The sequence below is a fragment of the Balaenoptera borealis genome (assembly GCF_965194805.1).
Source record: "Balaenoptera borealis genome assembly, chromosome: 3".
NCBI classification, from domain to species: Eukaryota; Metazoa; Chordata; class Mammalia; order Artiodactyla; family Balaenopteridae; genus Balaenoptera; species Balaenoptera borealis.
In genome coordinates this window covers 11,684,403-11,699,402 of record NC_138866.1, presented here as the reverse complement: position 1 = coordinate 11,699,402, position 15,000 = coordinate 11,684,403, and the positions used below count along the sequence as shown (strand labels likewise).

General features: G+C 48.6%; 1 protein-coding gene across 2 annotated transcripts in view; it reads left to right on the top strand.

Moving 5' to 3' along the window:
* The window catches only part of RIN3 (Ras and Rab interactor 3), a 122,722-nt gene that overhangs the window by 22,739 nt on the left and 84,983 nt on the right, over positions 1-15,000 (top strand). For both annotated transcript variants that reach the window (XM_082384496.1, XM_082384495.1), the window contains exon 2: positions 14,500-14,707. In XM_082384496.1, coding sequence (XP_082240622.1) covers positions 14,500-14,707 — 208 coding nt within the window. The remainder of the gene's footprint in view (positions 1-14,499; positions 14,708-15,000) is intronic.

Here is a 15,000-nt window from a genome sequence, read left to right as displayed (position 1 = left end):
TCTCTGTAGGTCAAAAACGGTAGAATGTTGCCAGTTTCATATAGTACTAATATTTCCTTAACCACTCAGTCATTTAAAATTTTTTATCGAGCACCTATTCCATGCTGAGCCTGGACACACAGCAGTAGATGTGACCGACACCAGAACACAGAGTTTGGGGAGGGGAGGAGACGGGCATGTAGCAAGCAGTATCGTTTACCTTTTGATTGTTTCCAGTTTTTGACGACTGTAAGTCATGTTCCAGTGAACATCTTTGTCCATTAAGCTTTTTCCGCATTTTAAAAATATCTCTTTGAGACAGATTCTAGAAGGGGCATGACCTACACTGTGCAGTTTTCACCAAAACAAGAAAGCAGAGTTCTCTAGCGCTCCTTGTATAGAACTCAGCTCAGTTCCACGTCTGAAACCCCCTTGACGAGAACTTTTCTTTTTCAAAGTTACAAACTGTTTTACTTATTTTTCGAATAGGTGATATAATCACATGGTTCAAATCCAAAAGGCACAAAAGGATGTATGGGGAAGTGCCTCCCCTCCCATCCTTGTCTGCTCATCTCCCAGTCCCCTCCCTCTCCCCGCCCCCCCCCACGGGGTGTCACTTGATTACCCTCCCCTGTCTCCTTGGAGATGCCTCAGCGCATCTTAATGTGCACGTATCACAAAGATGCACGGGGCCTGCCCATTGCTCTTGGTGACCTGGGTTCTTGTGTCCCCACTGCCTCCAGCTTCAGTCTAAGCCAGGAAATTGGTCCCCCAAATTCTGTCTTCTCCAGTAACCATCTCCATGTTCAGTGAAATTTCCAAGGATTTTCAGGGTTGGGCGGGTGGGGGAGGGAACGTCAGTGCTCTTTTACTATGTGTGACTATTATTGTAAGTATTATTATGATAAGTCTCGAATGGTGTGGGTCCATAGTAGATGCTCAGTAAGTACTTACTGGATGAATGAATGTATGATAATAACATCATTGAATGTTTGCTATATGCCGGGCACTATCTTGAACTCTTACAACAATTCCATAATGTAGTGATGCTTATATTTCCTATTTTAAATATGAGGAAATGGAGGCAAGAGAGGTTTAGTGACTTGCCAAGGCCACTAAGCTGGGATTCTAACCCAGGCTGTCTGGTTCCCGAGCCCATACTTAAACTGCTAGTCGACCTACCACTGAAGGCCTAATTGCACACAGCACTGGGGACAGAATTGGTACCGTCATCTATGAACCGGGTCCTGATGGGAGTGGACAGTCCTAACCTAGGCCTGGCATTGGGGGAGGGGAGGTCAGCAGGGCAAGCAGGCTGGGTCACGTTAGGCTGGATTCAAGGGCCTGGCTGGGATCGGGAAAGGGACTGGGACCCGTGAGCCAAAGAAGGTTACAGAGGGAGGGCGGAGGAACTCAGCCCCAGTTCTGGGAAGGCCGTGGGCATCCAGGGCTAGAGGCCGGGCGGAGGGAAGCTGTGAGCCAGCAGTCAGAGCATCTGAGAACCGGGGTCTGGGAACAGCCACCAGAAGGGCCTCAGCACTGAAGCCAGGTGTCTCCCGCGGGCTCCACCCAGGCCCCAGTGGACAGGCGGATAGCAGAGCACCCAGCAGGCAGCCTGGGAGGCAGGGCTGCGAGCTGGGCACTGCCTGGCACACGCTGGGTGGCAGAGTCCTGCAGCACACAGGTGTGGAAAGTTTGAAGGCCTTTGACCCACTCGACCCCTTGATGTGGGCTGTGACGTGCGAACTGAGACAGCCAGACCTGTTCTCAGCACTTCCGGGGCCCGGAAGACCTGCTTGAGCTGACTTCCCCTCTGCGAGGCTCTGGGCAGGGGCCTAGCGAGAAGTCCCGGCTTCCCTGGGGTGACCCACCGAGGGTCGGGGGCTCAAGCTGCACCCGTGCTCCACCTCACCTTGGAAGGCCTTTTGATCTCGGAGTTAGGAGACACGTAGGGCGCTTTCTCACAACAGGATTCCAAGCACAGTCCTTGGAGCCTCAGGCGTCTGTGGGAACCCGCTAGGGCCTCATGCAGTTATTTGGCCCGTGGAACTGGGCTGGAAGCATTGGCCGAGCGTTTGCACATTATACATGTGAGAGATGCTGATTCTGAAACCGGCTGCCTCTCTTCCATCTCCCCGTGACCTCTCTGGTCATCCTGGAGCCGCGTTGTCGGTTCTGTGTCCTCCAAAGGCCGGGCCAGAGGTGCAGCCAGGCGGCAGCTGTAGCTCAGCTTCCACACGTCCAGGACAAAGCACTTGGTGGAACGGAAGCCACAGAAAAGCTGGCCTGGCTGCCTGCCTTCTCTCAGGCTGTCTGCAGGGCCAGAGCCAGCCTGGCTCGGCAGAGTGCCTTCCGGTGGCACCGGGCCAGGGGTCAGTTGAGTCACAGGATCATGGAATGCATAGTGCTGGAAGGAACCCCAGTCCTGGGTCTCGTCCGTGCTCAGACAATGCAAAGCCCAGGACAGAGCCCGTGGCAGACCTCACCAGGAGATGCTAGCAGTCTTTCTCGGCTGAGCCTTTAGCGTAACAGTCCAGGCAGCTGCTGCCTATCAACTGGGGTTCACAGGGAAATCCAACCTACTTACCATTCCAGACCTAGTCTAGTCTTCTCATTTTACTGAAAGGCTGCTGAGCCTAGAGAGGGGAAGTGAGTTACCCAAGGTCACAGAGTGAACAACACAACCAGACCGTGGTCTCTTGAGTCTGAGCTCAGTGCCATTTCCTTTATATCATACCCATTCTCCTGATGAATACAGGATTTGCATGTAACTACTCATCTCCTAAACTCTTGTTATCTCCCTTCCTTTCCACAAGGTGACCGCAACCTCAGAATCCAAAAAAATTTCCCATAGTTCCCCAAGAATGTTATATATGTAGCTGCAGAAAAGCTGATGCTGTCTTAGGTCATGTTAATAGGAGTAAACTATGTAGATTGAGGGAGGTGATGGTCATGCTCCTTTCTGAGCTGCTCAAGGCACACCTGGGGAATCCTTTCCCTGCTCGAGACTCGACATTTCAGATGGAGAAAGACAGAATGATAAAACAGTGGATACTCAGAAGGATAAAAACGGTGCAGATGAGGGGGCTCAAAACCACTCCATAAGTTATGATCAACTGATTCTCAACAAGGGTGTGAAGAAAATTCAATGGGGAAAAAAATAGTCTTTTCAACATATGGCTCTGGGACAACAGGATATCCAAATGCAAAAGAAGGAGGTTGGACCCTACCTCACACCATGCACAAAAGTTAATTCAGAATGGAACAGACCTAAGTGTAAAAGGTCTCAGACGAAAACAGGGGTAAATCTTCATGATCTTGAATTAGGTGTTGATTTCTTAGGTATGACACCAAAAGTACAAGCAACAAAAGAGAAAATAGATAAATTGGACTTCACCAAAATTAAAAACTTGTGTTTCAAACGACACCTTCACCTTTTCATCAAGAAAATTAGAAGACAATACACAGAATGGGAGAAAATATTTGCAAACCAAACACCTTATAAGGCACTTGAATCTAGGATATATAAAGAACTTAACAACTTAATAATAAAAAGATAAATAATCTAATTCTAAAACAGGCAAAGAATCTGAACAAATTTTTCTAGAGAATGTATACAAATGGCCAATAATTAAAAGATTCTCAACGTACTTATACATCAGAGAAATGCAAATAAAATCACAATGAGATATTCACTAAATTTATTGTGGCGATCTTCTCATGATGTATGTAAGCCAAATCATTATGCTGTACACCTTAAACTTATACAGTGTTGTATGTCAATTATATCTCAGTAAAACTGGAAGAAAAAAAAGCACAATGAGATACAACTTTATACCTGCTAGGATGGCTGTAATTATAAAGATAGATAATAATTGTTGTTGATGAGAATGTGGAGAAATTGGGACCGTCTTGAACGGCCAGTGGGATTGTAAGTTATTTAGCCATTTCGGAAAACAGGCTGGCAGTTCCTCACATGCTAAATATAGAGTTACCATATGACCCAGCAATTCTAATCTTAGGTATATACCCACGAGAATTGAAAACAATGTCTGTGCAAAAACTCATACATGAATATCAGCAGCATTATTCATAATGGCCAAAAATTGGAAATAACCCAAATGTCCATCAACTGATGGATACGTACAATGTAGTATGTCCATACAAGGGAATATTATTTGGGAATAAAAAGAAATGAAGCACTGATGCATTCAGTGAGCTGTGACCACAAGGGTGAACCTTAAAAACATTATGCCAAGTGAAAGAAACCAAACATAGAAGACCACATATTGTATGATTCCATATATGAAATATCAGAAGACAAACCTATTAAGACAGAAAATGGATAAGTGGTTGACACCAGCTGGGGCATTAGGAGGAAATGGGGAATGACAGCTAATGAGGACAGGATTCCTTGCTGGGGTGGTGAAAACGTCCTAAAACTGATTGTAGTGATAGTTGCATAATTCTGTGATTATACTAAAAACCATTGCATTGTACACCTTAAAATATTATTAAAAAGCAAACCACTCCGTATGCAAATTCATGGAGACAATGTGTGTAAACCACTGTGGGGCTCAGTGTCAGCCACAGGGGAAGAGCTGGTAAATGTTACCTCTGGGTACCACATGGAAGATGGGGGCTCTTCAACCTGGAGAAGAGATGACACTAGGGGTCGGGGGAGGAGATGTGCTGGCCTTCTCCACAGAGTTGAAGGGCTGTGTGGGGTGGGGTGAGTTGTCCCTGTGGCCTTAAAAAGTGTAGAAAAAGAAACAAAAGGAGAAACTTCAGAGGAGCAGATTTCATCTCAATAGAAATTGAGGATTGCTTCTTGGAATGGGTTGCCCAGTGAGGTAGTGAGCACCCCATCATTAGAGGTTTTCAAACAGATACAACTACGTGTTGGGATGGTACAGAAAGGACTCCAGTGTTAGGGGAACATCTGAGGTAGAGGACAGTGTTAAAATTCCAGTGGGTGTGCGGCAGCTGATAGGTTCACAAAGGCCTATTGTTCAATATTTAGGAACTTTAAGCAAATTGTTAAACCATTGATAGCTTGTTATCAGCAATGGTGGGAGCACTTACAATGGCAATCAGCATTCACTACATATCAGGACTTTTTTTTTTTGTCCTAGACCAGTGCTTACTAGCACATCACTGATCCAGACAAACTGCTCCAACAGGTCTTTTGGTATGCTTGTTACTCAACAGAACTTGGGTCCGCTCACCCACATGCAGCAAAGCCAGTCTACTGACACCAGGTTGTAGTGAAGGAAAGTACAGCGTTTACTGTAGGTGTCAAGCAAAGAGAATGGGCAGCTCATGCTCAAAAGAAAGACCCGAACTCCCCAATGGCTTTCAGGGAAGGGTTTTTTGTTTTTGTTTTAGTTTTAATTAATTAATTAATTTTTGTCTGCCTTGGGTCTTCGTTGCTGTGCGTGGGCTTTCTCTAGTTGAAGTGAGCGGGGGCTACTCTGTTGCGGTGCGTGGGCTTCTCATTGCGGTGGCTTCTCTTGTTGCGGAGCACGGGCTCTAGGCACGGGCTTCAGTAGTTGTGGCACGCGGGCTCAGTAGTTGTGGCTCGTGGGCTCTAGAACGCAGGCTCAGTAGTTGCGCTGCATGGGCTTAGTTGCTCCGCTGCTCGAACCCGTGTCTCCTGCATTGGCAGGTGGATTCTTAACCACTGCACCACCAGGGAAGCCCAGGGAAGGGTTTTTAAAGGCAACATTTGGGGTGAGGGTTGCAGCTCAGGGATCTTCTGATTCGTTGGTGGTGAGGCATCAGGGTGGTGTTTTGGGAATCTTAAGCATCAGCCTGGTTCCAGCCAGTCTGGGGTCTACTGCTTATTACGGTCAGCATGTAGTACCATCCTCCACCTGGATGGCTTGTCTTAGTTTCTGCAGAACGATCGTTATGTAAATCCCTTGAGGAGGAACTAGGACTCTGTTTTATCACTGAACTATTGTTTAAGCTGTCTTTACTTTTCTTGATTGACTACTTTCCCTTTGTTTCTTCATTCTTTCACTTCCCTAATTAGTAACTGCTTGAATCTGCTCTTTGGAACTCAAGGAAGGCCTAGGAGACTAAAGCCTTTTTCTACAAACAAGAAACAGGGGACAATGAGGGGCTTTTGTATCCAGGAAGGCCCCAAAGTGCCCTACTCAGTTTTAATTTCCACTTTTCTTTGATACACCTCAATCCTGAGGGGAACAGGGGCGGGACAAGAAAGGGAATAAAGTTTTGGATTGAGAGGTTAATCATAAACTTGGCAGGGGAACTTGGTTCCAGGGGGGCTCACCCACCCCTAAAGTTCCCAGATCCTTCTCCTTTACCAGCAGGAACCCCTTCCCTGTTCTGCCCCAGGGTCTGATGAGCCTTGACTTCCTCCATGAACTGTCTTGAGCTCTCCATCTCATCTAGGAGTTACCACTTAAGTATCCGCTGTGGCTGGGTTCTTCCTTATGTTGTCCCATTTGACCCTCACACAACCTTTGAGGTAAGTGGTGTAGATGAAAGAGTTAATCAGTAGTTTATCTGGAAAGAAATGGAAAATTTTGTTTGAGCCAACCTGAGCATTATAACCCAGGAGACAGTCTTTCAGAAAGCTCTGAAAACTGTTCCACCCTTTAGAGGTCAAAACACAGGTATATAAGTTTTTGAGACAAAGGGCTATAATCAAATGACATATAATTGACAGTTTACACAATCCAGATCTACATTACAAAGCCCGCAGTGGGTCATGGGTCATCGTGGCCCCTTACAAGATTAAGAAGGAATGTTATCTCCTAAGGAGGTCTGGTTAATGCAGAGGCACAGCACACACTAAAGAGGAGGGAGGAGGCCCAAACCGGCAAAGAAAAATTTTATGTTTAAATTTTCTCGTCTTGCCATAAAATATGAATTTTATTTTCTCGGTGGCATAGTCTCCCTGTTTACAGTGGGGGACCCTGAGCCCAGGAGGGGTGTTTGTTCATCATATCAGAGCCTCCGGAGGCGGCAGCTCCCAGCCCCAGATGCCTGCCGCCCATGCTGGACTGTTCCTGTTGGCATCTTCACCTGTAGTTGGAACTCCAAGCTGTCACTCCCTCTGGCATCAGCTGCTGCTCTTTGGCCCAAGTCTTGTGCCGCCACAGTGCAGAGAAACAGCCCCAGTGACCTTCTCTGGCTTCTGCTCTGGTGACCTTGTGGCAGCTGTCAGAGGATTTTCCTAAATGTCCCCTGAGGCCTGATTCTTTGAATGGACTCATCTTGATTACCTTTCAACACAGGCCCTCAAGGCTCCAGAACTGACTTTAAAATGCCAAGAAAAAATAGCGGGAGTCAATCCCAGGGAAATTGCCCTGGCGGAAAGAACAGGGTTAGGCATTCGGAGACCCCCGCTCTATATCACCTCGGCTTGTGACATGCTTTGGGACCTTGGGAGAAGGTGTGTGCATGTGGGGTTTTTGTTTTGTTTTTTAATTAAATATTTCAAAGGTAGCAAAATCTAGAGAAAAACATAGCAATGCCCTGATCACCCATAATTCAGCTTTGTTAAATCCTACCCTTTTGCCATATTTGCTTCAGATGTTTTAAAATCAAACAAATCATTACAGAACGGGCTGAAGCCTCCTTCACACAGTTCCCTGATCCCATTTTCTTCCAGCCCCTCAGAGGTCACCATTATCCTGAATTTGGTGTGCATGTGTATCCACAAACAAGACACAGAACTGTTATGTACGTTTTTACACTTTATAGAAATATTTTCATTCCTTTGTAATTTGCTTTCTTCACTCAACATCGGGGATTTGGTTTGTTTGACTTTAAAAACTCGTTAACTTTTTCTTTTGAAATAATTTCAGACTCCCAGAAAAGTTACAGGGTTAGTACAATGAATTCCTGTAGTTCAGTCTTCATTCAGATTTAGCAGTTATCAACATTTTGTCACATCTGCTGGTTCTCTCTGTCTCCTTCATTTTTTTTTGAACCTTATGAGAGTAATTTGCAGACATTGTGCCTCTTTACGCCCATATATTTCAGTGGGTATTTCCCAAACATGGACATTCTCTTACCTAACCGCAGCACAAGAATCAAGATCAGGGAATTAATATTCATGCAGTTGACAGGATTTTGAGATTTAACCTTGTAGCGATTGGTTCCTACCTTTCAGCAGCTGTGCGATAGTCCCGGGTGGACGAATCACAACTTATTTATCGTTCTCTCATGGACGGATTTTGCTTGTTCCCATTTTCTCTCGGTATAAATGCTTCCATTATCAATCATCTCCTTATACCATGTGCGTCCTGGGAGTGGGGCTGCTGGGGCCTGGGCTACGGCATCTCCGTCTCTTTTAGATTTTGGAAATCATTTTCAGAGCAGGTGCAACTGTTTTCATTCTCATGGAGTGTTTTACCCCGTTGGTGCTCTGGTGGCGTTTAGGGGCTGAGCAATGGGCTCTCGCCTATCTTAGGCCATTTCTCATGTTGCTGGTGTTCGTAAGAGAAACAGGGCATGACCATGTGCATGGTTACCCCAGGTAGAATAATGATCTATTTGAGGTGTTCTCATGTACCAGATGATGCTTGATGCATATTACATGTGGCAGGTATTACCAGCTCCATTGCACAGATGAGAAAACTGAGGCCCGTAGAGGTTAAATACCTTGCCCTAGGTCCCACGGCCAGATATGGCAGGGATTGGGACCGAGGCTGTGTGAGTCCTAGTTCCTCATCTTCAGGCTATGCAGAGTGTGTGAAATGACCACCGCATCTCTGATTGTGAGTTTGTCGTGAGAGGGGTCCACTGAGAGGTTGATGCCTCTTCCTGCAACATCCCACCTCCCCCCACACCCCTACACACCTGTCCCTGTCATCTAGTCCCTTCCTGAATGTACAGAGGGAGTCATTTCATTTAAGAGCAGTCAGCATGGAGGAGAAGGGAGAGGATGGGGAGTGGGGGACAGCAATGAGCGACTGTCCTCCCTCACCCTGGGAGTGTCAAGGCACGGCTGGTTCTCCGGGCCTCCAAGGTCAGAGACAGAGAAAACTCCCCTTTGGGGCTTCTGGACAGTCAGCCGCAGCTCGAGAAGTCGGCGCCATTTCAAAAGGAGGAAGGCTTTGGGCTTCTGGAAGCTCACGGTGAGCACAGGAGCCCCACCAGGCAATTCAGTTACAGCTCTTAGAGGTTTACTCTTAATCACTCCAGAGATAATCATCATGCGCGGTGTGCCCTCTCATCTCATTTATGCCCAAGAGAAACCCTCTCCGCTGGTTTTGCTTACTCCCCATTTTACAGAAGAGGAAACTGGAGTCAGTGTGGTTAGATAGGCAGTTAAGCCCCTTAGCAAGTCAGTGCAGAGCTGGGATAACACGCGGGCTCGGGAGGCCCCAAAGCCACCAGGTCTCCACCCTGCATGCATTTTTGTGACAAAGAGATGTACTTTCACATATTTATTTAAAATGAGTTTTAATCCTATAAGTAATGCATAATTAGCATACAAATTTGAAATAACTCCCCTGCACTTCTCAGAAATAACTGTCCTTAATGATGTCTCACAGAGCCTTCAGGAAATTATTTTTGTGTCTAGTTATATTTCTATGTCTCAGTGTGTGTTTGTATATATTGCAAATGGGATAACAAACATTAGTGAACACTCTTTCTTTGCCAGGTACTGCAAGGATACATATACATAGGAAATTTTTTTAATTTCTTCAAGAACTAGGATAGTGTAGAGGTTGTAAACACAGACTCTGGATCCAGAATGTCTGGGTTTGAATGCCAGCTCTGCCACTTATAGGCTGTGTGACCTTGGATGAGCTATTCAGCCTCTCTGTGCCTCAGTATCCTCTTTATTTTTTTATTTTATTTTATTTTAAAAAATTTATTGATTTTATTTATTTATTTTTGGCTGCATTGGGTCTTCGTTGCTGTGCGCAGGCTTTCTCTAGTTGCGGAGAGCGGGGGCTACGCTTCGTTGCAGTGCGCGGGCTTCTCATTGCAGTGGCTTCTCTTGTTGCGGAGCACGGGCTCTAGAGCGCAGGCTCAGTAGTTGTGGCACATGGGTTCAGTAGTTGTGGCTCACGGGCTCTAGAGCACAGGCTCTGTAGTTGTGGTGCACAGGCTTAGTTGCTCCACGGCATGTGGGACCTTCCCAGACCAGGGCTCGAACCTGTGTCCCCTGCATTGGCAGGCGGATTCTATACCACTACGCCACCAGGAAAGCCCTGTCCTCGTCTTTACATGGGACTGTCAGGTATAGGGTAGGTATATTAGTTTCCTAGGGCTGCAGCAGCAAGTTATCACGAACTCTGCAGCTAATAACAATAGAATTTTATTTTCTCACAGTTCTGGAGGCCAGAAGTTCAAGATCAAGCTGTCAGCAGAGCTGGTTCCATCTGGAGGCTCAGAGAGAGAATATGTTCCATGCCTCTCTCCTAGCCTCTGGTGGTGACCATCAATCCTTGGTGTTCAAAACTCATAACTCCACTCTCTTCCTCTGCCTTCACATGGCTTTCTTGTATCTCTGTGTCTTTTTTTTTTTTTTTTGGCCACACCACGTGGATTGTGACATCTTAGTTCCCTGACCAGGGATCGAACCCGTGCCCCCTGCAGTGGAAGCGTGGAGCCCTAACCACTGGACCTCCAAGGAATTCCTCTGTCTCTCATTGAATTTAGGGCCCACTCTAAATCCAGAATGATGTCATCTGTAACTTAATTACATCTACAAAGAGCCTTTTTCCGAATGAGGTCACATTCACAGGTGCCAGGTGTTAGGATTTGGGCATATCTCTTTGGGGGACACAGTGCAGCCCACTCCAGTAGGTTTGAGGATGATTGTGTGCTGTGGGCTACTTATGGGTGAAGAGGCACATTGCTGCCCTGATTGGCATTACCAGGGCCCCTCCTACCCTGGCCCTCCGTGTCATTTGTGTACTCATGCACCTTGCACAGAGTGATCGGGCCATCCCATAACATTGATTGCTGGGACCAGGTCTCTTTATCTCAATACAGCCGCTTGGCCTTGAAGCTGGGGTGAGGCCTGCCTGAGGTCAGGATCGTGGGTGGGATGGAGACGGCCTTTTCCTGGTCCTCCCCTTCCATCCCACACTCCCCCCAAGTTCCGGCCAAGTCTGCACAAGGGGGCCTCAGTTCTCCTTACAATGAGGCGTCATTGGAACTTTCTGAGCTGCTTCCCCAGGACCCACACAGGCAGCCCGAAGCTGGCGCCCTCATGAGCTGGGAAACGGCGGGGCCTTCTTCCATACAGGCAGCATGCAGCCAGGATGCTGCACCCCGAGCTGACCCCACGCCACCTGGGTGGCCCCCTCGGGCGGCCTCTCCACCCCAGAGCAGAGCTCTCCTCTCCGCCTCACCCAGGTTTCATAGGCCGGTGACCGGATGCAGCACCACGCCAGGGAGTGTGGACACACCACGCCAGGTCACTCCTTCCCTTGGGAGCGAAGGCCAGGATGCTGAGCCCAGGCCTTGTCCCTGTGGCCCAGGGCGAGGGTTTCCCTGGTGTCTGACCACACTGCATCTGGGTGTCCACCGCCAACCCGCCCCTTGAATCGGAAGGCTGTTAGGACTGCTGATTAGAGCTAATTGCTCTACTTCCCGTGAGCAAGCAGAAGGAAAACCAGTCATGGCATGATTTCTCTTTCCAGTGGAATTGCTGTAAAGTTTCTAGGCTCATTATTTCGCACTAACAGTGCCATTAATTACCCGGGGCTCCCGTGGCTGCCTTTGCAGGGCTCTCAGCTGGAGCTTGGCTGGTGAGGGGGGGGGCATGGGTGCTGGGGTGGCCGACCGTGCCAGCAGATGACGTATCCGATGTGGGCTCAGCGATGGTCCCTGGCAGTTAGAGCTGGTGTGGCCAAGCTGTTTAATAACAGTAATCATGGCAGGGAAGCAGCCTGCCCTGGTGCCGGCTCAGGGCATTCACATCTCTGCCATCCTGCTCGAGCCCGACAGTCCAGCCTGGGACCCCAGCATCAGCACCGGCATTTACTAGTCGCAAGTGGGCGTCCAGAGAGCTCAAGTGACGCGAGGCCCAAGGTCAGCAGGGACTCAGAGATTAGAAGGCAACTTCCTGGCCCCGTTACCATTCTTTGGCCTGGTCAAAGCAGGTGTCCATGTCACTCTGTCCCTTCAGGGCTCTGCTGCTCCTGTGACCTGGTGCAAGGCCCAAACCTCCCCTAGCCTCAGCTGCTCCTTCTCTAACGTCTAGACCTTGCTGTGGCCTTTGACACTTAGAGGTTCCACTCCAAGCCTCACGTCCTGCCAAGTCGCCACTTAGGGGGCCCTGAGCAAGCCCTTGTGACTTCTGCCCTGGCCCACCCAGAGGGAAAGGAGAACACGGAAAGACTTGGACAGTTCCTGGAAAGCAGTATCTTAAGAGCCTTTGGCCTCTTGAGTGGTTTAGTCTGAGAAGCAGACAGATGCAGAAACTGAGACCCTAAGAGGGAACAGACTTACCCATGGACTTAACTAAGCTACCTAAGCCCAGTTAGTGGCAGAGAGGAAATGGGAGCCAATTGCTGTCACTCCAGCTGCTGTTAGAGCCCTAACTGGCCTCTGGGGGAAGCCCTGGGCCAAGCGAGAAGGTTTTAGGATGATTATAAAGCCTTTCGGTGCCAGAGGATGATTTTGTGTTTCCAAGGGAGGTTGGAAGAACCTAACAGGCCCCGAATGCTTATTTCTGGGTAATTCTGGCCTCCACTGTTTTCACTGCTTTCCCAGAGGAGATGCTGGACCACATTTCAGGGCTTGGGAAGAGGTCACATCAATATGAGCTGGGCCGCCCTGACCTTGAGCTCCAAATGAGACCCACTTCCACAGCCTGCGGACACCCATGGGGCTGCCCTGCTGCCCCTTCCAGACCCACGACGCCTGCAGCTGCCTGGGACACTCGTGTTGGCCTGGTGACGTGGCACACTCTTCTGTGTGGACCCGGAGGGGAAATCCACACGAACCCACGGCACACGCAGCATACAGGGAGGGAGGGCTCCTCGGAAGGTTTAGGAGTGGAGGCGTCAGAGGAGGGAATTTTTAGCACACTGACATTGGCGGATCTCTCATCACCACACATCTTTCTAGTCTGGTCTCTGCAAAACCCAACACCGCTAGACCTGTTTAATCCCACACTTCCCAGCCTCCCCACCACCCAGAGAACCACCAGGACCCTCGCCCTCCCCTTGAGGAAATGCTCGTCCCCTCATCAGGACTCCTGGCTCCCGCTGCCCTCTGACCTCAGCAAATGGTTCCACCTTTCTGTGCCTCTAACAGGGCTCATCCTGGCCTCCTCCCACCCCGCCCCCCGGCAGCTCCTTACCAGCCAGCTTTATCTCTGGTGCCCGTGGGCCACATCACAGGGACACGGAGCAAAGGAGAGGCACAAGACACACCTTCCTGGCTTTATAACTGGCCCCTTCTGTCTGATTAAGGTCTTCACCCCTGCAGATATCCTGAGATTTCGTTCCTCAGGTAGAAGGCAAACAGACCACACAGCCCAACCGACTCAGGATTTGAGGCACCAAGATGCTGTTTCTGCTTTTCTGGAATCAAAACTCACATGCCAGTGTGTAGGGGGTCGGGTGGAGGGAGCGTGTTGGGAAGGGTCTGGAATCACTTAGACTGGACCTCTACTTTGTCTTGCCATTTCTCAGGCCTGTGATTCTCCTCCTTTCCCCGGGGACCCTGACGCTTTACATCCTCAGCTTGGGGGGTCAGGGAGTGTTGACTGGCAGGGGCACAAGAAAGCCTTCTGGAAATGTCTGTATCAGCGTATCTAATAGAAATATAATGCAAGCCACATATTTGGTTTTAAATTTTCTAGTAGCCACACCGAAAGTAAAAAGAAATAGGTGAAATTAATTTTAATAATGTTTTACTTATCTCAATATATCCAAAAATTATCCTTTCAATATACAATCAATGTAAAATATTATTAATGAACTATTTTGTGGTCTTTTTTTATTTTCATATCAAGTCTTTGAGATCCTGTGTGTATTTTACACTTACAGCACGTCTCAGTTCAGACAACTCACTTTGAAGAGCTGATGTGGCTAGTGGCTATGCTTTTGGGTAGCACAGCTCTCTCTCTTGATCTGGGTGGTAGTTACACGGGTGTAGACATACATAAAACTTTGTCTAACTGTATACTAAAGACTAGCGCATTTCACTGTGTATAAATTACACTTCAATTAAAAAGTGTTTTAAAAATCCTCTTCAGGGCTCTGCTCAAATGCCCTTGTTTTCCTGAACCCACCCTGGGTTGGAATTAACTACTTCCGTTGCACTGTGCTCCTGTTATATTTATTCCAATCTTGTGCTACAGCTGGTTTTTTCTGTGTATGTCTTAACTCATTTTATTATAAGCGCCTTAAGGCGAAGATCACGGTTTGTTCATTTTTTGATTCCCCAAAGGGCCCCTGGCTACGTAGATGCTGAATAAATAAGCATGGTTGAACTGAATCCCCGTTTGTTGTAAACCCCTCTCTGGGCTGGCGGCAGGACGGGCTGGTCATTTGATTCTGTTCTCAGTCCTATTCCAGATGTTGGCAAAGGAAAGGAACAGGAAGAGGAGGAGGAAGATGGCGTGGGGCCTTGCCTGCCGGTCACCCCGAGGAACTGCCTTCCTCTCCGGGGCATCAGCGTCCTGGAGAAGCTCGTCAAGACCTGCCCGGTGTGGCTGCATCTGGGTCTGGGCCGGGCAGAGGCGACCAGGATCCTGCACCGGGAGGCGGCCGGGGTGAGTCGGGGTCTCTCCACCTCATGGCCGCTAGGCGGGCACGGCTGTCAGGAGCTGCTCCGGCTCCCACGGAAGTAGCTGCCCTCTGGACAGCTGCCCATTTGCTCTCTTTTCTTAGGTTTTATCAGCTTTGCGACCAGAACTCAGGAGCAAGGGACTGGTGGGAGGTCTGGTTTCTGCTCTGGGGAGCAGGTGTCCCACTGGGGATGTACGGCTGGCGGGGCCTCTCTGGGCATATGGGTGCCCGCGGCAGGACTGGCACTTTGAGAACTCAGCCAGGCATCCAGGGACCA